The sequence below is a fragment of the Mastomys coucha genome, unplaced genomic scaffold, assembly GCF_008632895.1.
Source record: "Mastomys coucha isolate ucsf_1 unplaced genomic scaffold, UCSF_Mcou_1 pScaffold1, whole genome shotgun sequence".
Lineage (NCBI taxonomy): Eukaryota > Metazoa > Chordata > Mammalia > Rodentia > Muridae > Mastomys > Mastomys coucha.
Window position 1 is genome coordinate 73,869,232 of NW_022196891.1, and position 23,567 is coordinate 73,892,798.

The 23,567-nt window shown below is 35.5% G+C and overlaps 1 protein-coding gene and 1 long non-coding RNA gene across 14 annotated transcripts in view; one reads left to right on the plus strand and one right to left on the minus strand.

The window, feature by feature from the left end:
- Cep170 (centrosomal protein 170) overlaps nt 1–23,567 on the minus strand; it is an 80,770-nt gene that overhangs the window by 33,036 nt on the left and 24,167 nt on the right. For 6 of the 13 annotated variants that reach the window (XM_031390679.1, XM_031390669.1, XM_031390640.1 and 3 more), the window contains exons 4-9: nt 22,275–22,353; nt 16,207–16,265; nt 15,965–16,124; nt 14,052–14,186; nt 9,256–9,732; nt 3,918–4,555 (exon numbers count right to left, since the gene is read on the minus strand). In XM_031390679.1, coding sequence (XP_031246539.1) covers nt 3,918–4,555; nt 9,256–9,732; nt 14,052–14,186; nt 15,965–16,124; nt 16,207–16,265; nt 22,275–22,353 — 1,548 coding nt within the window. The remainder of the gene's footprint in view (nt 1–3,917; nt 4,556–9,255; nt 9,733–14,051; nt 14,187–15,964; nt 16,125–16,206; nt 16,266–22,274; nt 22,354–23,567) is intronic. The other 7 variants (XM_031390734.1, XM_031390723.1, XM_031390703.1 and 4 more) reach the window with 2 other exon arrangements.
- The window catches only part of LOC116104048, a 20,879-nt gene continuing 12,007 nt past the window's right edge, over nt 14,696–23,567 (plus strand). Inside the window, exon 1 of the long non-coding RNA XR_004123685.1 lies at nt 14,696–14,947. This is a non-coding gene — a long non-coding RNA (uncharacterized LOC116104048). The remainder of the gene's footprint in view (nt 14,948–23,567) is intronic.

Below are 23,567 nucleotides of genomic sequence, written 5' to 3' on the forward strand. Positions count from 1 at the left end.
ATTTAAGAAAGGAGTTTTGTTTTTAAATTTGTAGTATTTTTCCCAGGAAAATATAAAAACTTTAAAAAGATAAATACCTTAAAATTCAATGGAATAAATATAAGTGTTTAATGTTATAATTCTGATATTTGTAACTAACCTTTCAAATCTAAAATTTAGACAAAATTGTTACAAGAGTTCAGAAAGAAGAGGGTAGGAGAGATTATTTACCATTCATTGTATTACACATATACATACAGATAAATTTTTCTGTTTTCTTTTTCATTTTTATTTTATGTACATTGTGTTTTGCCTGCACATTATATCTGTATGAGGGTGCTGGATCTCTGGAACTGGTGGTACAGTTGTGAGCTGCCATTCAGGTGCTAGGAATTGAATTTGGGTCCTTTGGAAGAACAGCCAGGGCTCTCCACAGCTGCGCCACCTCTCTAGCCCCAATACAGACACACTCTTGTTCACAGCATCATTTACAATAGTCAAAAACGAAGTCAAACTCAACATCTGCCAATGGATGAATAGATAAAAGTTTCTATAATAGCATGATTTATGATTCAGTGACATAAATGAAGTGGCATAGTGCCATAACATAGATGAACCTTCAAGACAAAGAATCTAAGTAAAAGTAGCCAGTCATTAAAGGCCACATATAGAATGACTCTGTTCATATGAAATATCCAGACTAAGTAAATGCAGAGACAGAGAGCAGATAGTTAGTTGCTAAGGTGACAGAACAATGGGAAAAGACGTACTTAAGTGCAATTTCTTTTTAGAATGACACACATTCTGGAATTAGACAGTGCCATCATCACACAGCAGTATGAATGTACTACAGCTTCCAAGACACTCCTGAGATGACTTTCAACTGATCATCCTTCTGCTGCAGCTTACCAAGTACTGGAATTTTAGGTGAATATCAACTGAACACATTCTCAATAACTAAAATATCTAATTTTATGTTATAGGAATTTTACTTTGATTTTAAAAATAAGGTATCATATAACTATCTTTTTCTTCATGCTTCTTTCTGAATAAAAATAGTTTAAATTCTTTGTTTTCCTTCTTATAAGTTCTCTCTTTGCAAAAGTAACTGTGGTCCTCTGAACAAGCCTTTCTTTCTCCTTTATTGATAATATCTTAACCTGGCTACTCTTGCCCTTCATTTTCTGATTAAGACTGGCATATATACACACATACACACATACATACAAACACACATATACATACACTCTTTTATCTCTATTACAGATATATGCTGCAAAATTAACTCAGTTGGCAGCTAAATCTAGTATTCACTGAGAATATTGAGGACAGTTCCTTATAGTATGGAGTTTATGGTTCTTTCCCACTTAGGTAAATAAGAAAAAAAATATAGAACTAGTAAAGCAATGATTATGCTTAAGACTAAAATGCAACAATATCATAGTGCCTACAGACCATTTTAGACAGTTAATATACATAGTATTTTCAATTTGAATAATCTTTTCCTCATACAAAATCTGGCATACTATCCATGAAATTACTTCTTCAATGATGGAATAAGAAGGAAATAAAACTATATGGGAGTTTTGCAGATGAAAACAAATTTAGTTGGACAACAGCTGCTCCAACTTCTATCATACATACTCAAACTTTAAAGAGGGAGCTACAGATGACTGAGCATATCTGTTCATTACTCTACCTCTTTTAAAGTACTGCTTGTGCCTCAGTCTAGCTATTCTTGCCCTTTATTTTCTCTATACTCATCAGTGTATCACCTTCATCTTCTTCTGATGTCTAAATCTAGTTCTCCATGTTTGTTCTAGCAAAGCCTAGTATTAAGCTGGCCTGACTTCAGCTTCTAGCTTTAACCATACCTCCTGAACACACAGCTCTCTTACTGTGACAGTGTCATGACAATGGATTCTTGTTTTCTTTGAAGCAGTCTTGGTTTTAGTTTTGTTCTGGTTTACACAACTGAAGAATGGATAAATTAGCTATCCAGTTGCATAATATTCTTTTTAATGGTCCTTGCTCTAAAATCGTTGGTGTCTCCATTCTGAAAGTGATGATGTATTATAGGGCTCCTTTAGAATGAAAATAATGCATATGATAATTTTAGACAACAACTAATGATCAGATTCTGTGAACTCCCCACTGCCTATCACTTTCCTAAGTAGGCCTATCTATAGAAATTCCTACTTTCTTGCACACTGCCCAAGGCCAGGCCTGTCCCTTGTACTATATCTTGTACCTGGTCCCTTGGGTTTTTATTTAACCTCTTCAGTGCTGAAAGAACTTTCCAGGCCTCGCCAGACTTTGGTTAGAGAGTCATATGTAGAAATGACTAATACTAAAAAGTAATAACTAAGAGGTCCTCTTCATACAGCTATATGACATGACAAGCTTCCTATGTGTTTTTGAATTCATGTTAAACCTAAAAAAGTCTTAATTTCTTAAATAAATGACATTTAAGCTTAAAGAGGATAAATAGTACATAAAGTTTATATACTTAATTCCAGATGCTTGCAAACAGCCATGTTCTTAATGAATATAAAACCATAAAATAATATTCAATGGAGAAATATTAATCAACTGTGGAGTGAACTGCCTATTGGCTGTTTAAAATCCATACTTCTTTTTAACAATGGTAAAAGTACTGCTTGCATATAACACTTATTTTCAAGACTAACAGGTCTCTAAAAGTCAGGCATTATGCCACTCTAACAGAATAATTAGACTCAATACATTTATGCTTACAAATTATACATGTATACCAGTGAATGCATTGAAAATACTATAAAACAAATACTAAAATAAAAATAATATGTTGAGAATTAAAAGTGAACATAGTCATACTATTTTTGCTTGCATCCCAGAGGGTTAGATCTTGATCATTCTTTGATGGACAATTCTTTTGTTTGTTTTTTGTTTTTGTTTTTGTTTTTTTGAGACAAGGTTTCTCTGTTTAGCCCTGGCTGTCCTGGAACTCATTCTGTAGACCAGGCTGGCCTCGAACTCAGAAATCCACCTGCCTCTGCCTCCCAAGTGCTGGGATTAAAGGCGTGTACCACCACTGCCTGGCTTGATGGACAACTCTTGAAATTAGAATATTCTAAATGTTAATGTGCACACGAAGCACACGATTATCTTGTTTTAACATAGACTCTGATTCAATCTGTATTAGCCACTTAAGTGATATCAATGTTGTTCACTCATTAGCACATTTTCAGTAACAAGCATTTAAATAAGAGATTAATGTTTAGTCAAACTTAGTTGCTATTTTCCATGTGGTAAAATAAATAGCTCACTCTAAGGTCCACTATTTACTATCAGAACAAATTAGGAAGTACTTTATAAATCATACAATGGTCAGCATGTAAATAAATAACTAACATCAAAGAAATATCTGAAATATAGACAAATCATTACAACTGGGACTGGGATAAGCCTGACTAAAATGAACAAAACATATAAAAACTGATTTTGTTCTGATTTTATCACAGATAGTAGTGAAGAGAAACAAACAGAATATGAGTAAAGCTAATCAAAGCAAATCCTTTTCATGTGGTCCCAAAATGAAATCAGTAGGTAGAAAACCAGTTAACATTTATATTCGTATAGAAATCTATTTCTTTGTTCAGTTTTAATAGAAATAAATACAAAATAACAACAGTTTTAAAGACAATGAAATTCATATACCTTAAAAAGGCACAGATAGTTTAAGTGTAGAAGACTTAAAATTTAGGAAAATTGAGAATATAAGTGAAATTGAAAGTAGGAAACATTTTGTTCTTGCTATTAGTCTTCTAGGTCCCTAAATAAACCCTGAGGTACCAACACAACACACTGCATGAGAACGTTTCATACAGCTCGCCAATGAGGTCCACGAGTCAACAGCCCCCCACAACTACCATCATACTCAAATTTCAATTATTTACCTTGTCAATCATTTTTCTTGCTTCCACCTCCTCACTGTTGGGATTCTCTAACTCAATGGTATAAGTACCCTTGTCACTTTGATCATCATCATTATCCTTTTCTGAAGAGGCAGAAGTAGCTTGATTTTTTAACATTACATCCATCTCCTGGCTTGGTCTGTGCCCAAGACTCCCTGAACTTCTTAACAATGCAGTTTGTAGGAAGGGTATTGACACCGATGGCTCCTCTGATTTCTGTTTTAACAATTTCCCATGTGGAACACCACGCCCCCCTCTGTGGTGCGTAGAGCTAGTCTGTAAAGACAAAGAAACCACTTTGGCATCTGCTGGTGGAGATTTTGCTTTTTCAAGTTTTGTATGTGGTGTTGAGAAAGTAGTTTCCTGACATAAGATTCCTGAACTTTGAGTAAAAGAATATGACCTTCTCTTTCTGGAATGATCTTCATCAAAGAATGCAATCATAAAAGCAGTTTGACTTACAGCAGTCTGATCTTGATGCTTTTCAGTAGACTGGACCTTCTTTTTCTGCTCTGAGTGATGGCGCCGTAAATGTTCCTCCAGAGCTGCACGCTTGCTGCAGCGCCTGTGTGCCCCAGCATTCTCTGAATCACTCTGTGTGCCATCATCATGTTTGTTTCCTGGACACAAGAAAGACATGATATAGTAGAGAAGAAAAAAATTTCGTGTAGAAAATCAGAAGCACATACAAAAGTGCCATTTGTTTTGATACCCTTCCCCTTCCGAAGACAAAGTTGTATGTCCTTTAGTGTAACAGGGTCTGCACACTGCCCTCAAGTGCAACAGTTACAATTATATTTCACCAACTAATAATGAGGCCCTTTATAAACAAATTGAGTTTTACTTTTCTTTCTCTCAATCTCAGCTTTATAAAAGAGTCCTCAATTCCTTAAAAGAATAGGGAATGTTCCCTCACCTGTCATAGTTTGTATTTGTAACACTAATACATTATTAGTTCTGTCTCTCAATTGTAAACCTTTGGTAACAAACAAACACAAAACCAAAGCTCTGACTCCAAGGTCTCAACCCTACACAGAGAACTACAGGCTTCTCAGAGGTGCCGAGAGCGGGAGAAACAGTCCTCCCCAAAGGAAATCACACCACTCACTATCTACTACCGAGTGCTCAGCCCTGCCTGAACACATACAGAGAAGCAAGGTTAGACAGACACAGCAGACTGTTTATATACTTAGGAATTATGTATGTAAGAACAATTAATGAAAAAAGTGAGCAATAATTTGAAAGAGTGAGAAGGGGTTTATGGGAGGGTTTATACAGAGGAAAGGAAATGGGAAAATAAAGTGATTATGATCTCAACAAATAAAAGGAATAATATTTTAAAAGACTGGTGTAACTGAAACACTTGCTAATAACAGAACATGAATGTCATTAAAATGGAGTATATCTAAAATGTGATATTCAATAATTTTAAAAGTTCAGCATACCTTTCAATAAAAAGATTGAAATTTGTAGTTTCTATTAATAACAACCAATCTTTACAAATGTTTTCCTAGCAGAGATTTCTAAACTCTAGTGGCTTCAAAGAGTTAAATGATGCTGACATACTACCAACTACAAGGACTTCTACTACCCCCTTCCTTCTAATAAACTACACGGTACAGATATAGGTAGATGCCATGTCTAATATTACACTAGCCTCCCAATAAAGGTCTGTCTGGATCAGAGCAAGAGCTACTCGAGGCATGTGTGGTGGTTTGAATTTGTTTGACCAGGGGAGTGACACTATTAGAGGGTGTGGCCTTACTGGAGGAGGTGTGGCTATGTTGGAGGAAGTCTGTCACTTGTGCTGGTGGCTTTGAGAATCTACTCTAACCATGTGGGAGCCAGTTTTCTAGACTCCTTCAGATGAAGATGTAGAACTCACAGCTCCTCCTGCACCATGCCTGCCTGGATGCTGCCATACTCTTACCTTGACGATAATGGACTGAACCTCTGAACTTGCAAGCCAGCCCCAATTAGATGTCATGCTTATAAGAGTTGCCTTGGTCAACCTGTCTGTTCACAGCAGTAAAACCCTAAGACAGCATGGCTCAGATGGAATCACCAATCAAGGATTAACTAAAATCTTTTCAAAGTTATAAGTGAATCTAGTATATTGGAATGTATATTGACAGAATCCAATCTTGTAGAAATAACCTGATTTAGAAACATACCCAGGCTGTCTACTCTAAAGTGAACATCTGCCAACAAGAGAGCAATCAGAAAGAAAAGGCTTGCTGCATATGAAAGAATGAGATGTATGTCTAGGAAAAAGGATTTATAAAGCTTGTTCCTAGTAAATCTGGAAACTCCCAATAATGGTGAAAATACAACATAAGAAAACAACCTATAAAATGTAGTACATAAAGAAATGAGGACAGACAGGGATTGGTGGAACTGAATGACATCTTGAAAAAGGAAGAGAAACAGAGGACACTAATACAGTAAAGACAAGGCAGATTCACAGTGACAGATAACATAAAAATCAAATGTGACGAATGCAAAAACTCTTCAAATTATTTACTATGCAAAAAGTACTATGAAAACACTGTGCATAATTACTGGAATCTCTGCCACTGATAATTAATTTAGGAATCAAAGGAAACCAAATGGAGATGTAATGCCTAGTTTAGACATATATTTTATTATGCATTGCTTAAAACATATTGTGTTGGATAAACTGAATCGGAATTCAGTTTGTTAAGGTCCAAAAGAATAAACTCTAATATTTCCTGTACTGCTAGACCAAATAAACTTACATTCTGAATTTTAAGTGAAAACATCAGTTTCATATCTTTCCTGTTACTAATCTGTTGGAGATTAGTCATTTTCTTTCTTATAAAATTACTAGTCCTTCTAGTGCTTCTGTGTATTACCCAAGGAGAAAAGTTGAGGCATTAGATCAGAGTTGCAATCTAATGTTTCTACTCAGCAAAAAAGACCACGAGGAAATGCTTAGCATACTTCTTCACCCCTTTGCTGATCACTAACTATGTCTAAATATAAACGTTCACTTACTATCCCTCATTCAGGTTAGCTTGGCTGTACTTTGTGAGAAGTTGGTATAAAGGAAGCTGCAACTCTCCTAAAGGGTGAAAGTGTATGGGCTTTGTGAACATTATTTTCCTCACTGTCCCAAAGCGCGTGCACTTTACTCTTGTAGGAGCAAGGCATCTATCTATCTATCTATCTATCTATCTATCTATCTATCTATCTATCTATCTATCTATATCTCATATCAACTAATTTTCATAGTTGCTAAAAGTCCGTTTTAATAAATTGTTACTAACTACTATCTACCTCCATTTATTCAAAATCTGAATGTATCCCTTTCATAAGCTAGTGGGATTGATAGCAGCTCTGAATTTTGAAGAAAGTGAAATGTCATTTATAAATAAGTATGAAGAAATAAATAACATGGCTCCATTTAGGATACAAAGTGAGTTATTGCCGGGAAAGGGTTTTTTGGATGGCTTTCAAAGTAGGCTAATGTCAAATATGAAAGAAGAATTCAAGGTCAATAGCGATTAGACTAATTTTTGGCAAAATTTAAAAATATATTCTAATCAGTATAAAGGCAATGTTCATATGGATATTAATGATTCTACTTTTAACTAGGCCCAAATAGGTCCTGGTGAAAAGCAGAGAATATACTAAAATGATGGCTTAAGAATAATTGTTAATATAGAAAAGAATAACAATTACACTGCTATAAAAGGATTTTCAAAATTTTTTCTAAATATTATTTTATTTTATGTCTCTGAGTGTTTTGCCTGCATGCATGTAAGTTTACCCTATAAGTGCATGGCACCCAAAGAAGTCACAAGAGGACACTGGATCCCCTCTTTATGGATGGTGTCGAGTCAGCATATGGGTGCTAAGAATTAAAGCTGGGTCCTAACTGCTAAGCTACTCCTCCAGCTCCTAACAAAGATTTTTCAATGGTGTCTTCCTAGAGGATCTTTTCAACTCACTCTTCATCCACCCAGTAAGTGTGTGAGTTTTAAGGACTGTTACAATCCATCCTTCATCTACCCAGTAAGAGTGTGAGTTTTAAGGACTGTTACAATCCATCCTTCATCTACCCAGTAAGTGTGTGAGTTTTAAGATGACTCACTTTCAAGGCATATACTACCTCTGATATACTACTAACTTATCACTATTTTCATCAAATTTACACTAGTGGTCATTTTACATATGTTATCTTTAATATTTGCATATGTATGACCCAACTATGATATACATATCTTCTAGCAGGAGTAAATATATCACAATCAGAACTCAACTGTCTTTCTGCCATGTGACTGTTGATCACTGTAATTAAAGCCAGTCAGTCCTGTCATTAACAATGAAGTCACTAGATAATAGCATATACTCAAGTCCCTGATGAAGGGTTAAGGAATACAGTGGGCTACATATGTTCCCTGACCCCAAGAAGCAGTTTTTAAAATAGAATTAATCATCTCCCCATAAAAGCCACAGAACTGTCAAATTCACAATCATTTGTTCAAAACTATTCTCTTACTGATAGCATATTAAAACACAAGACGGAGTGTTTTAATTCCAAAAATTAAATTCCAGAGTGTTGGAATTCCACAAATTCCAAAACAAATTCAATTCACAAAAACCAGTGGGAAGAAAGCTGATCAGTTGTTACAATCAGTGTACATGCAATGACTGTAAGTGTTGAATAAAGTTTATGTAATAGCTAATATTACTATATAATAGTATTTAATGCCCACAAATGAACATCAAATTATAATTGATAGCACAAAAATTTACATTAGAATTGTAAATACCTAGTAAATATAATCTAAGCTGAAAGCATCTGTCAGAAGCTTCTACAAACAGCTTACAGTCTGAAACACTCGATAAGTAATGTGACTTTATGGTGTAAACAGAACTTTCAGCCTATATAAGTAGCTTAAGTTAGTTTTCAAAACCTAGAAATAATACTATGTTGAAAGCATGATACAGAGAAAAAGAACTGTACAAATCCTTTCTTTAAATCAAGAAAATGCTGGAGACTTTTTTTTGGAAAATTCTACTTTGTATAATTAATAGATTTCGTATTTCTGTAGGTAAAGTAAAGATATTAAATGATGTAAGTAACCTGCCACTCCCAAAGCAATGTGGTTTTGGCAAGAAAATGAAGAAAGGCTAATATGAATGTGAAATCAGGACATGAGCAGTGTTGTTCGCTTCTGAGCTTTAAAATTTAGTGTAAGTTTTGAAAAAGGTATTTTCCGCTGTATAGTTAAGTAACAGTAGTCTGTCTAGTAATGTGTGGTACAATAGGAATCTCTCAAGGTCACTTTACCTTTCAACCTCTTCAAGTACACAGGAACATCACTTTTAATGCTCTTGGAATCCTCCTCTGCCCTTTCCCACACCATCTGAGGAGGGTTGTTTTGTGCTAGCCAGTCAGCTACTTTATTTTCTGGTGCCATCATTCCTGTCTGAATTCCTGGCAAGTCTTGAGTTCCCGGAGAGGCCTTCTTTGACTTGTGGCGCTGGTCAGAAGTGAATTTTGTCACATGGTCTCTAATAGTTACTTTTCCTGGCGTACTGTCATCGAATTCAATGGTAAATGAAGCATGCCCTGCACCTGCTGTATGGGAACTTGGTGTGTCTTTTGTTGGAATCTCATGAATAGTGCTCTCTGCTATTTGTGATGGCTGCTGGAATTCTTTTGTAGGAATTTCAAAATAACTTGGCTCCCTACAGAAAGGAAAAAGTGCTTCTTCACTTGCAGCTGCAGACTGCTCCTCCACAGGTTTGGCATCCATGTTGCACCCTAATGAGAAAAAGAAGAGAGAATTGAAAATATTTGGGAGCCTGTAACATGAGGGTCATTGGTAATGACCATTACTATTCTGAGCATCAGAAGGCAGATAACAGTCTGGATGAAAACAATTGCACTTGTATGACAGACAGAAGTCACACACATGAAATGGTCTTGACTATGATCCAATACCACCAAGACATGGAAAAGATCAAGGTGAGAAAGAATTAAAGTATGGATGGAGATGCTCTGTAACATACACAGATGTATAAACACACACACAGTTTGATAGAAAAAGCATGAGTTACCTAAACATGTCACCAGAATGGGCTATTTGAACCATTTGAGAATAGTGAAGAGGTAGTCAAGTGAAGATGGAGATATGAAATAAATACATAAGTGATGCTTTGGAATTAACAATTCTACTTACCAGCTCTAATTATAAAGTTCAGAGACCCCATTCTAGGACAAAACTGATATTATGGAAGCTTGGGAAATGACACACATTATTAGGTAAAAGGGTTAGTGATAAAACATGTGGCTTGCTTGCAGCATGGCCATCCAAGCAGCAGTATGAAAGAAATAATGCAAAAGCAGAAAATACTGTTGTCAGCCAGTAAGTCTGGAAGAAACTTAATTTACATCTCTGTATAGCAGAATGTGTACAAAGCCCAAAGGACATCAGTGAAAGCTGAATAACAAACAGTGAGTGGCAAGCGGGGCAGACAAATCCACAACACTGTGATAAGTGCCCCACTGCTTAAGACACTGCATAAAGGTGTGAGGAGATGTTTTTAAACAGGTGATATTAGGTAATGTAGATGGACAAGAAAGAAGGTGACAATTAAGCTATCCTTAGGTTGAGAAAATAAAAGACTATCTATTACCAAGATAGCCTATAATCATAAAAGAATTAAATTGAAATAAATTTCCCTAAGGCTCAAATGTCAACTTTATTTTAAGCAGATTCATAATAAATCAATTCCAATTTACTGAGGAGAAAAGGTAATACAGGCAAACTAGGATGTGTTCAGTTTTTAATAATTACTCAAAGTATTTAGTCTTCTGAAATATCTTCAAATATTACATCACTGTACAATTCATTAGTTACTATAATTGATGTATCATATATTAAATATGAAATTATAAAAAATCTTTAATGTTAAATAAAAATTAGAGCAGTAGTCTTGTCATTAAGTATGTGGGATATGGTATAGAAGATATAAGATATATAAGATAATAGAGGATATAAGGCTCCATTACTAAAATAGTAATAGTCATGATAGCCATGTTCATACTGTCAAAAAAGTGTACAAAAGGCTGAGAATGTTTAAGAACAGAAATACACAGAGCAAAAATTATTCTTTTCAAAATTAACCCCATTGGGTTTACCAATGAAAAGTGAAAGTATCTCCAAGAAATTCTTATAGCAAGCAGAGAGGTAAGGTGAAAATCAAGAGCAGATAATTGGCCTTGAAAACACAGTGCCCAGGGCCACTCAATATCCAGAGCTGAGAGGCCCAGGCTCTGGAGAACACAATAAGGTATCACTGTTCAACAACTTAGCAAGATGCTTCTCAGTAATAAAGGAAAAACTTAAATTGTTCTTAGCTCTCTCTAAGAAGGCAATGATGTACATATTATATTCTATAATGACTTATGGCAAATGGTTTAATTTTTTAATAACTCAGTTATAAAATTAAGTTTAGATTATGTGGAAATTTTAGTAGGTGAATAGAGATTCATTTCTCTGAAAACAAGTGGTTCTCTTGAAATTCATAGTAGAATAATTTAAGAAATTTTAATATCATGTTAGAAAAGTTAAACAGCTTTCTTCTCTCACAACATTGATAAAACATGCTCTGGTGTTCATGAATTTGATGTTAATTTCAATTCACATTTATTTTTATTTAAATACAGGAAATAGTATTTGTACTAATATTTTGTAATCAACCTCAACTATCAAGAATTTAGTAACTAAGCTATAATTGATTCTATATGCATAAACTAGAAGATATTACCAGCTAACAAACTATATTTTTTGTTTTGTTTTGCTTAATGGCTCCTTAATTTTCAGTACCATGTAATTTTCAGAACACTGCAATAGTTAAACTGATCTGTTTTCTAACCCATCTAATTGGTTATATCCCAACACCCCTCCCCACTCCCCCATATCAGGTAATTAGCTCTAGTGCAAAATGAAGTTAGAATATATGGAAGAATTTAGAGATCAGTCAAGATTTATGCAAAAATAGTAAATGAACAATATTACATACCAGGAGTATAGTATCATTTCGTAATTTACACCATGCAAATTGTGGGAGGAGGCAGGAATTAAGTACAATTTATGTGGGGGTACAAAGGGAGATAATACTGAAACAATAATAATGAGATACAAGGTGCATTGGGGATCAACAACTTCAAATTCTACTTGGCAGGCAAAACAAAGTCACTGTAGTTGTTTCAGAACTAAAGAATAGTTCGTATTTGCTATGTATAGTTGATAGCAATGAGGTTGAAACTTAAACTTAAAAGTTAAATTATGACTGAGCAGTGGAAAGAAACACAGAAGAGGTAATATAAAATGGAGAGAAGAAGAAAATAAAAAGTAAAGCAGATATTCTTTATTGACTTCTGATATCCTTTTCCCATTTCTCCTTCCTAAAGAAACTTTTCCTAAAAGAACTTCAATAGTTTCAGTATCACTCTTCTGTGACACTGCTCATATGCCCTAGGGACAAATAACTCCACACCATGCTTGGAGGGGAGCAAGGGTTTTATAGTGATAACCTCATATGCATTGCCAGAGACTGGCTAGAACAGCAGGTGACCCTCCCAGTCTGTGCGAAGCTCATGAGAGCTGTGTTGATGATTTTTGGGAAAGGTCTTCTTCCGAATCCCAGGATGTCTTCTGAACACAACTTTGGCTCTTTTTTTGCTGGTTTGATCAAAAACTGTCTAACTTTGAATGCTGGTGGCAGCAGCTTTGAATGAGAGGGTAACTACATCAGTGTGTACTGGGGATACCAAGGCAGACTAGCTAACCATCTTGTCTGTTGCACTGCACAACCATGAGAGGAATCAGGTACGGGGGCCAGTCCATTCCTTTCCTACTTAGTATTGGGCAGTGGTTCTGTCATTAACATGACCCGAAGCATATTAAATAATATAAAGAAAAAGCATTCGGGAAGAAGCAAGAAAGCTGTGTTGGAGAGTTATTTGCAAAGTTCAGCATCATAGGACCTATTGATTGTTGACAGCTTTTTTAGACTTGTATGCTGGTTTAAGTAGACAATGTCAAAGGACACAATGTTCATAATTCTTCAGCTGAGAAAACTGTCACGCATACTTTGTATAAATAGTCAAAGAAAACTTGAAAGAGCTCTGATGGGGATTGTCCTTGTTTCAGAGTCACACGTAGTATGTCTTCAAAACTGATCCTTGGTGTCTGTATGTAATTCCTCCAGTTTGGGATCTTTATCTGCTGTTACTAAAATAAACTGGCTCCTTCAGTTCTGATTTCTTTTCATCAACTTTATGCGACAATATCTCCATTAATATGGACAATATTTCCATTAAGATGGAAATCTTGATTTTTCTAGATACTGGTCACCACTTAAGTATACCACCAAGAAGAGAACATGTTCCTAAGTTACTAATGTGGGGATCTAAACCATAACTGATTCTGGCCTTTGGCTGTTAACTCTGAATCATATTGCAATCGTATCTCACTAAAATGAGCGTGTGAGGGCTTTAAAAAACTTATAACTCTGTACCATATTTCTGAATGTAGCCGAATTTTTATTTTATAATGAATATATAAGAATGAATCAAGTAAAAACATGTAACTAATTTATATCACATATACCTACTTTTATAAACTTTTTTTTTTTTTTTTTTTTGGTTTTTTGAGACAGGTTTTTCTCTTATAGCCCTGGCTGTCCTGGAACTCACTTTGTAGACCAGGCTGGCCTTGAACTCAGAAATCCGCCTGCCTCTGCCTCCTAAATGTTGGGATTAAAGGTGTGCGCCACCACTGCGGCATAGATTCATTTTAATAATCATTTTGAAATACTTTAAGTGTCCAGTTAATGCCATTAACCTGGTTTTTTAAACAATTTCGTAAACAAGAAAAATGTAACAAGATTTTGTATTATATACATATTGTATTTAATATTTTATGCAAGACTCATAATAGACAACAAGAGCAAAGTCATTTTGAGACTGAAGCTACAGTACACAGCTCATTTTCAGAGCGGCGTGGCTTCTCTTTAGACTATAAGTACTTGCCCAATATGGATCTGATGCCACAGACACTGAGATATTTTTACCTGAAGCCCCAGGTTCATGACTTTTTTCCTCAGGCTTGCCGTTGGCCTTGAAAGCTCTTTGTTCATCCACTTCATCATCTCCCCACCATGATGGCTGCCCATATAATGGAGTGCCTCGGGGCATAGCAGAAACATCTGAAAAGAAGTGGGTTAAAAAGTGTCCTTCTAAAGCAGATGAGACAAGAAAACATATTTTACGTGATGCTAAATTTACTTGGTTGATTAAAAGTACTCTAGCTTCAGCAATGTAGCATTTGTACATGAATTTAAACAGGACAGGACAGGACTAAGTGAATGCACATTGGCAATTACTAAGTGTTGCAACTTACTATGTGACAACAGCTTTTTGTTAAGTGTTAGAAGGCTCTCTGATATGTAACAGAGATCTGTAACTGTAAGAAAAGGATCATTGAGTATTTAGACAGAAGTGTCTTAGGTAAAAGAATTTTGTTGGGATTACACAGTAATTACCAAGGGAATAATTAAAAACAGTCTGATCAGAAATGTCATTAAGTCTAAATATATAAAAGGTGAAACTAAAGCAAATTTTGGCATGAAAAACGACACAATGGGTATTAGATAGTAACTACATTTGTGCTGGCTCAATGCTAGCAAATTTTTAGTTTCAGTAGATGTACTGTTTATCAATTAAATACAGTTGGTACTTGAAGAGATTATCTACGTAAAGCATCTTTGTAATTGTTAACACTGTAAGCATTAGATGATATATAGATGATGCAGTACTATTAAAAATTTCCCTTTTGCAGGCTAGAGAGATGGCTCAGAGGTTAAGAGCACTGGCTGCTCTTCCAGAGGTCCCGAGTTCAATTCCCAGCACCTACATGATGGCCCACAACAATCTATACTGGGATCTGATGCCCTCTTTTGGAATGCAGGTATATACACAAATAGAGAGAGCATTCGTATACAAATATTTATATTCTTTTAAAAATTTCCCTTTTATTTCATTTATAATTCATAGAAATATAGATAATATAAAATAATAAGTTTTAAACTATTATTTCCTCCAAATATTGAAACTACTTTCCTTAAATATTTAAGATATAGGGTACACTTAAACATAGTTGTCAATGTTTTCTAAGGTAAACTGGCTACATTAAAATGTACTCTGGAATTAGTCACTAGTATACATTATTTTTATGCATGTATAGATAGGTATATGAGAACAAAAAAAATTTAAGACTCAATACAAATTCAAAAATTTCCAAAGAAGCTAGACTACTGTAATATATGTTATATCAACAACTACTGTGGTTATCTTGACAAACTATTATGTATCATTGGAGCTCAGTGAGAAGCTAACTCTGGAAGTGGGACAGAGCACAAGTCCCAGGTTAGATCCCAAGTATGTTTGTTTCAAAGTGCTCTCCAAGGTCTGGCGATAGGTTAGTGCCCTTAACTGTGTACAGGGAGAGAAGAGAAAAACAAACCAGCCTAAAAGTACGTGTGTCCTTGAGGACAGCTAAGACAACTATTTTTACAGAGATTACTATTGTTTATCCACTAATATGCAAGTGTCTGCACACAGAGAGAGCTGGAGGCATAGCTCTGGGGATCTGGGCCACCAGGAGGCAGTTCAGCTGAGGACTGCAGCTAACGGGGCCTTAGATTCCTCAGTCTGTGTCTGCTGGATGCTGTGAGCAAGATACTACCTTTCTGTATTTTAGTTTGTTGTTGTTTTTGCCTGGAAGCCTCACCCCAAGGGTCACCCTCTCCTGCCTGGGCCTTCGCACTGTGACCATCAGCTGCCTGCTTCCTGGGGACTTCTACAGTCAGTTTCTGTAGGTGCCATCTTGATGCTGTGTGTGTGCTTCCTCTCTCTCCTCTCTCTCTGTAGAGATCCACAGATGTGGCTACTGAACATCATTCTCCAGACTGAGCAGAGCACTCACCCACGGGCTTCTCTTCAGATTTCAGTGCTTCTGTGGCTCTGTGCTGCACTTCTGCAGCAGCCTCCACTTTGCAGTCTGTGCCTTTGGCACTTGCTGATTTTGGTAACTCTGATTCTGAAGGCTTCTGGGACAACTGAAGCTGAATGGTAAACTTCTCATGCTACAAAACATTTGAAATCAAAGTGAAGCTTCCACGAAAGAAGTCAAGTCTAGTAACAGGCTGGCAACAAGGATAAACTTACCTTAAGAGCTTCTTCAGGGACCCTCATTTCTCCTCGCACTACAGTGAAGAGATTTGTATGTAAACAGAGCTAAGGAAGAATGTTAACTCCAAAATTCTGGTCACTGTACTTATAACTTGATGCTCCAAGAAAAGGGGATGGCCGGGGTATGTGTGTCGGGGGCACACACCCTCTCAGAGGCAAAAGGAAGGGGAAATGGGGTAAAGAACTTGAGGGGGACTAGGAGAGGAGCAACATTTGAAATGCAAATAAGTAAAGTAATTAATTAAAAATTAGTAAGATGAATAAATATAAAAGGTCATCAAATATAATTTAGAAATTGTCCTAATTCAAGAGTAATGTACAGAATTACTATCACATATTTATAATCTATTTGTACAGTACAGGGGACTAAACCCAAGACCCTGCATATGCTAGACATGTACACTACCACTGAGCCACAGCTCCAGACTTAAAAGAAATTTTATAGACCAGATCTCTAGTCTACTTTTAAATCTGAGATTCTCCTAGTAGCTCATAGAGTACCTGGAATATAGCCTGAGCCTGGAATATTTCCTTTAATAATAAAAATACCTAAAATATATAATTTGTCATTAATAAATATTAAACTTTAAAATCTTTTTTTTCCTTTAAAATCTAATAAGTATTTATAATCTTAGGCAATACTGGCCTTCAAATAATTAGAACACAAACATTTTTAATGTTCATAAGCACCAATATGACAGAATCAAATGAAAAAAATTATAGATACCTAGTCACAAAAGTGACTCATGAGTCAATAACCCAAAAGCAAATCCTGAAGGGATTGATTACTTAGACTTTCACGAAATTTGATAAGAATGAGATTTATTTTGCAAGTACAAAGAAAATGAATGATATACTTAGGGTTCATACGTAACCACACCACCCCATTCCCTCCATGTACTGCAATAAGGTCATGTTACATTATCAAACAATGATTCTATACACATGAGAATAAGTGCTTACATAAAATGAATGCTTTCATTATTATGCCTAAACAACAAGGCTTCTTATTAAAGATCAATCCTCTAGAGGTCCTATTTCCTACCATAATTTAACCTTACTATGAAAGCAATTTTATAATTATGTACTAAATTTTACTACCATACGTTACCAATTCAAAGCATTCATCAATCACTTCAAGGGCAGAAAACTGTAGTCAGCATGGTGTGTGTGTGTAGGGGAATGCCAAGTAATCAATCAGTATACTTATGGACAGAACTTCTTAGACCTATAAACAACTCTTTTCAATTCCATTACAAGCTGTTCTGCAAATACTTTTTGGACAGAATCCCGTGATCTCAAAGAATCTAGTTACTGAATCCTGTATGAAAGTTTCTTGTCAATAAAGAAGCTTGCTTTCTATGACTCTGAATTGTAGAATTTCTCTTTTTTGCATATTCATATTTACTGTTACATAGAGAAATATTCACATAACTAAATATTTAGAGAAATTCATCTAGTACACTGCTTCTCAACTCTTGGGTTGTGGACCCTATCAGATATACTATAAATCAGAAGTTTTTATTATGATTCATAACAATAGCAAAATTATAGTTATAACGTAGTAATGAGGATAATTTTATGGTTAGAGGTCACAACAATATGAGGAACTGTATGTATTCAAGGGTCGCAGCATTAGAAAGGTGAGAACCACTCTCTAGCTTTTTTTTTCCTCAGAATTTTTTTTCCTTAAGAGAAAATTCACAGCATAACTACTTTTCAATGTAAATGCTAGCATTTAAAAAGTTGAGAGTGATACCTATGTTTTCAGATGAAAACATGAATGAAAATACACTACTGTGAGGACCTCTTATAGAAACATGAACATCTCTCCCTCCAGGCTGCTCTAAGGTATCCCCCCAACCCTGACCTAAGACTTGAGCTCAGAAAGAATGACGGGGTCCTGTTTATGTTCAAATGTGTTGTGTTTTCTATGTGTGGGCATCAGAAGACCTCACCTGTGGGGTCTGAGACTGCTATGGTGTGGGGGTTTGAGCGAAATGGCCACCAAGCCAAGATCAGCTTCTCCCTGCCATCAACTTGTACTCAGTCATGTTCCAGAGCCATGGTCTGCCTGGCTCCTGCAATGCTTCTGGCTTATGATGGTCATAGATTAATCTTTTGAAACTGTAAGCGAGCCCCTAATTAAATGTTTTCTTCTATACATTGCTTTGGTCATGGTGCATCTTTATAGCAATAGAAAAGCAACTGGACATGAAGGTCCAGCTTTTATACCTTAAAAGCTAGATCTTCTCAGTTGTATAAATTTTCACAAGTACTTTTCAATTTTACAACCAAGAAAAATGATAGAAATGCAGTTACTTATAATGTCAGTATGTTTTTAAAAACTTTAAAGTTTACTTAAATATTAAAACTTTTAGGGGGTGTACTGGAAAAGACAAGGCTAAATCTACAACTCAGTGTTTTTATAAGACTGTAATAGCTAATCCAAACCATCCCTATATAACTTATTCAATAAGTATTTATCTAAAAGGGCCACAGAAGCTCACCTGCATGCTAGGAATATGCTTTTAGACACATTTTACCTTAATAATAATTATGACTTGAGCAAAACAAAATTTTAAATAGTTTGTTATTTATAAGAGCTGTGACCTTAAAACACAAGTGTCAGATATCACTGTGTATACACTGTCTTTCGAAAAAAGCTTGAACTCAAAATAACAAATAACATATACAACAAAGTGATGCCAGTATTTTACGAAATAGCAAAACAATATAGACTTCTCTCTAAAATCCAAAATGCAATAAATGTAGCACTTTCTACATTCTTGCCATAATGCAAAGACAACACAAAAGAGGAAGAAGTCCTATTATTCTCATTTGTACACGTGATGATTCTGTATGCAAAAGGCTCTACAGACTCTACCAAATAACTCACAGTTTATACAATTTCAGAAAAGTTGTAGGGCTTAATATTCAACTAAAAAAACTGTGGGCTGGAGAGATGGCTCAGAAGTTAAGAGTACTGGTGCTCTTCTTGAGGTCCTGAGTTCAATTCACTGCAACCCCGTGCTGGCTCACAACCATCTGTAATGGCATCTGATGCCCTCTTCTGGTGTGTCTGAAGAGTGACTGTGTACTCACATACATAGAGTAGATAAATAAATCTTTAAAAAAAATTGCTCAAAAAAAAATAGGAAAAAACATTCCATCTATCTGTCAAAACAAAATTCTCAGTGATATACCTATAATCAAGGAAATAGACTTTTTCAATGAAAATTTAGGATACTGGAAAAATAGTAGACCACAAACAGGCCTTCCATGAATCGTACACTGGCAGAATGTCTTAGAAATGGTTGTGACCCAAAGTACTTTACATACTCAATTTTAAATGTGGACTTTGGATTTTAATGTACACGTATGTGTTGATGGGTGGGGAAGGTAATGGTGCAGGTAATGAAATTGGAGAGAAGCTCAAGGGAGTGGAGTAGGTGGGATTGTAGAGGATGGTAACGGAACATTCATGACATGAAAGGAGAAAAGAGGTCACCGGAATGTAAAACTGTAAGAGGTAACAACAAAAGAAAACGGTATTTAAAACCCAGAACTCTGTATGGCAAAAATGTTAAAAGAAAAAAATGGTGGCACATGCCTCTACTCTTAGCACTCAGGGAGCTGAGGCAAAAGGATTATGAGCTTAAGGCCAATCACTGGACTAGCGACAGTTTTCTTTAATGATGCAACCCCTGGCAGGTTAATTATACCACTCCCAAGTCTAGCTAACTAGGCCACATAAACTGATTCGATGGTGGGGTGCACAGGAGGCAGGGAGACTTAAAAAAAAAACCAACAAACCTTAAAGGTGGGTGGGAAGGTAGAAGCTTAGTTACAGAAGGATTTGTGAGGAGAGGGAGTGAATATTCACAAAATTGCATGACTCCTCAAAGACTAAGATAATACTATTTAAAAAACCATTTAGTATATCTCAGACCAACAAAACGACACTTGTGCAACAGGAGGCATCTAACAAATGTGCAGTGAAAGCACTTTGGCCTCCTCATCTGTGGTCATCTGAAAGAGCATACATTTCTGATTGTTTACTGATTGCTGTTTGAGTTTATGGTCATTTTGAAAAGTAGAATATTTTATTGAGTTCATGCTTTTCAAAAAAAGTTCTCTAGTCAAAAAACAGACTTAGAGCATATACATTATAGTCTTTAGCTCAAATCTTAAACCATATTAAAATTGTCTCTCCATTAAGGTGGCATGTGACTAATCAGAGCTTCCCTTTCCAAGGTACAGTATTTGAGACTGGTTATAAACTTACTTTTATATATGAATAAAGTATGATAATTTCCCCCAATCTAGTACAGCTAATACAGAAACAAATTTAGCTACCACAGAAAATGGTTAAAAATATTTCTGTACCATGGAGTAAAATTTCTGCCATGTCCATTTTAGCATGAAATGTTAAATGAACAGTGAAACTCCATGAGCTTCCCCTGGGCATCCAAAAGTGACAGTGCTAACTCAATAGTGGCTATGATTCTGAGGAAATCCTTAGGGATAAAAACTTAAAGGCCTCAGCCAATTTCAGAGGTATTATGAGTTGACTGTGGGGCAGGGGAAGGTAAGTTTGCTGTTCATAGATTACAATCTGCAAAAGTATGGGCTATCTCTTAAGCTGACTCCTCTCTCATGCCTTCCTTCTATTCTTGAAAGCGCTCTCATGCCACGCCCGTCTTCCCCCTTCCCCAGCCTCAGAGAAGCTAAGCTTAAAGGTGGACTCTACTGAATATGCTATTGTTTCTTCTAGAATTCAAACTCAAAAGTAACTTTATAAAATTTTATTAAAATCTGAATTTCTTAGGATTTGTTCCTGTTTTAAGACAGCTAATAGTAAATTAATTACAGGAGGTACTTATATACAAAATATGTCTGTTAAGCTTTGATAACACTTAAGCTGATTAATGATAACTCTTAAGTAGTTTGTCTAATATGTAATTTAAAACATTTACATTTCTTTATTTGGTGTATGTGTGCATGCATGTACACCAAGTATATGTGTGGTGGTCACACAACACATTGCTCTCCCTTTCCACTGTGTAGGCCCTAGAGATTGATCTCAGGTTGCTAGACTTGGTTGGCAGCATGTAATTTCACCAGCTGAGCCATCTCACCAGCTACATCATAGATATTTTTAAAAGATTTAAAATACATAACAAATAAGTATTTAAGTTAATATATATTTTTCAGTTTTTCAAGTATAAATGTAAAATATGTGGTGTAAAACTATTCGAGTTTAAATTTTAAACTTTAAAAATTCTTTTGTTATGTGGTAGTACACTGAGTATCATCTTAAGATATCTGAGCCTACTTTCTCTGATAAAATGATCTAAGTCTACCAGATTGCTAATGTTTAGCATTTTAAATTGTCTGAGTTTCAGAAAATAATTATAAACTAAATCTCGAGAAAAATGTTCGGCATAATGGGTAATATTTTTATTTCAATTAAATTCAAATAGAAATGTTTTTATTATTGCTTAGTCTTTTTACTTCTTTTCACTAGGTTCCTTTACACTACTCTTTATAGGGCAGCAAAATCACATAACTGCCCAGTTGTTGGACTCCAAGGTTTAAACAATTTGAATACACATGAAATGAAAATGTAATTATTACTCATGTAATATTGGTATCAGAAAACAGAATATGTTAAACTTTGAATTAAACCAGCAGTATAGCACAGGAGCGAAGGCAGGTTAATGTCCATATGCTCCTAGAAGACTGACTTGGGCCTTTGTAATTCACCTGGCAAGAATACTAGGTAGAGAGTGCTTAAGACAATCCCAGTACTCCTAGCTCCATTCTCTAACACCCAGACTAGGTAAAGTAGCTCCACAGAGATGGGCGACAGCTGAGTATTCCCAAGCTTTTCAGGATCATCCTTAGGAACACAGGAACTGAAGACAAACAGTAAACATACATTTCCAGGATTATTAATTCTTACATAACAAGATATTAAATTGTAGCATAGTAAATATTTTTAATCATTTTAATAAATGCACCAAATTATATAAGGATATCATAACCAAATCTCAGCTTATCTTCCAGCTTCAAAGTGATGTAAGTCTGCTCTGGTATCCTTACATCATTCACAAAAGTCTACAAGGAAAAAGAAAAACAGTTATTCTGTATAGCACATCCCAGTCAAATTCAGCAACCAACTATTCAAAAGTACTTACTGTGAAATGCATCCTAACATGCAAGCATCCTACAACATGATACTTATTTCACACTAAGCCTTTACCTAATATTATTGGTAACACAGGTTGAATTTTGGCATTTGTAATCTGTCTTAAAATGAAGCCAAAAAAGCTTATTCCAAAGAAAAAGAAACACTACTTAAAACATTTCACTACTTTATTTATTTATTTATTTATTTATTTATTTATTTGGGGGGACAGATAGAGACAGACGTGGGGGGGGGAGAGAGAACATGAATACACACACATTGTGCAACACTGTATATGTGAAGGTCAGGACAACTTGTTGGAATTAGTTCTCTTTCCACCAGTTTTGAGAATTAAACTCAGCTCATCAGGCTTACCAGCAAGCATCTTTAACTGCTAGGCCATCTTGTGGGCTACTTTGCAACTGTCATAATGGTTCTTTGGCTCTTTCTTAAAATTAAGATACATTATGGTATTTTAGTGAATGGATTCTTTGTATATATTGGAATTCTGCTATATCCTCATCATGATGTTTTATCTTTACTCAATTATTTGTAACAATGCTGAAAATTACCAAAATAACAAGACAAATAGCAGAATTACTTAGAATAGTACTATCCAAGAGAAATATGTCACAATTTCTGAGTCAAATAATATACACTATGTGTAATTTTTTGTAGGCTTGTTACAAGAATTGAAAACAGTTTTGACAATGCATTTTAAATTTAATCCAGCATACTAAAAAAATACTATCTCAAGAAATTAAAATTAGTAAGGTAGTGTGTGTGTGTGTGTGTGTGTGTGTGTGTGTGTGTGTGTAGTAAGTCTTTGGAATTTAGACTAGTCACCGCTCAAGTATTCAATGGTCACTAACAGTAGTGAAAGGACCAGACATAGAATAAAGCAAGAGAGATGTAAATCATCCTCTGCCATCCTGTAGTGTCTTACTGCAGTGCCTGATATATTGCATCAGCTTTCCAAGAAGACATCTGGAGACATTATCCTTGTAAGTTTTTTTTTCTTTTTCTTTTGGTTATGCTATTAGGGGACAGCTGAAAACATTCAGTTTAAATGTTTGCATAGGCCGGGCGGTGGTGGCGCACGCCTTTAATCCCAGCACTTGGGAGGCAGAGGCAGGTGGATTTC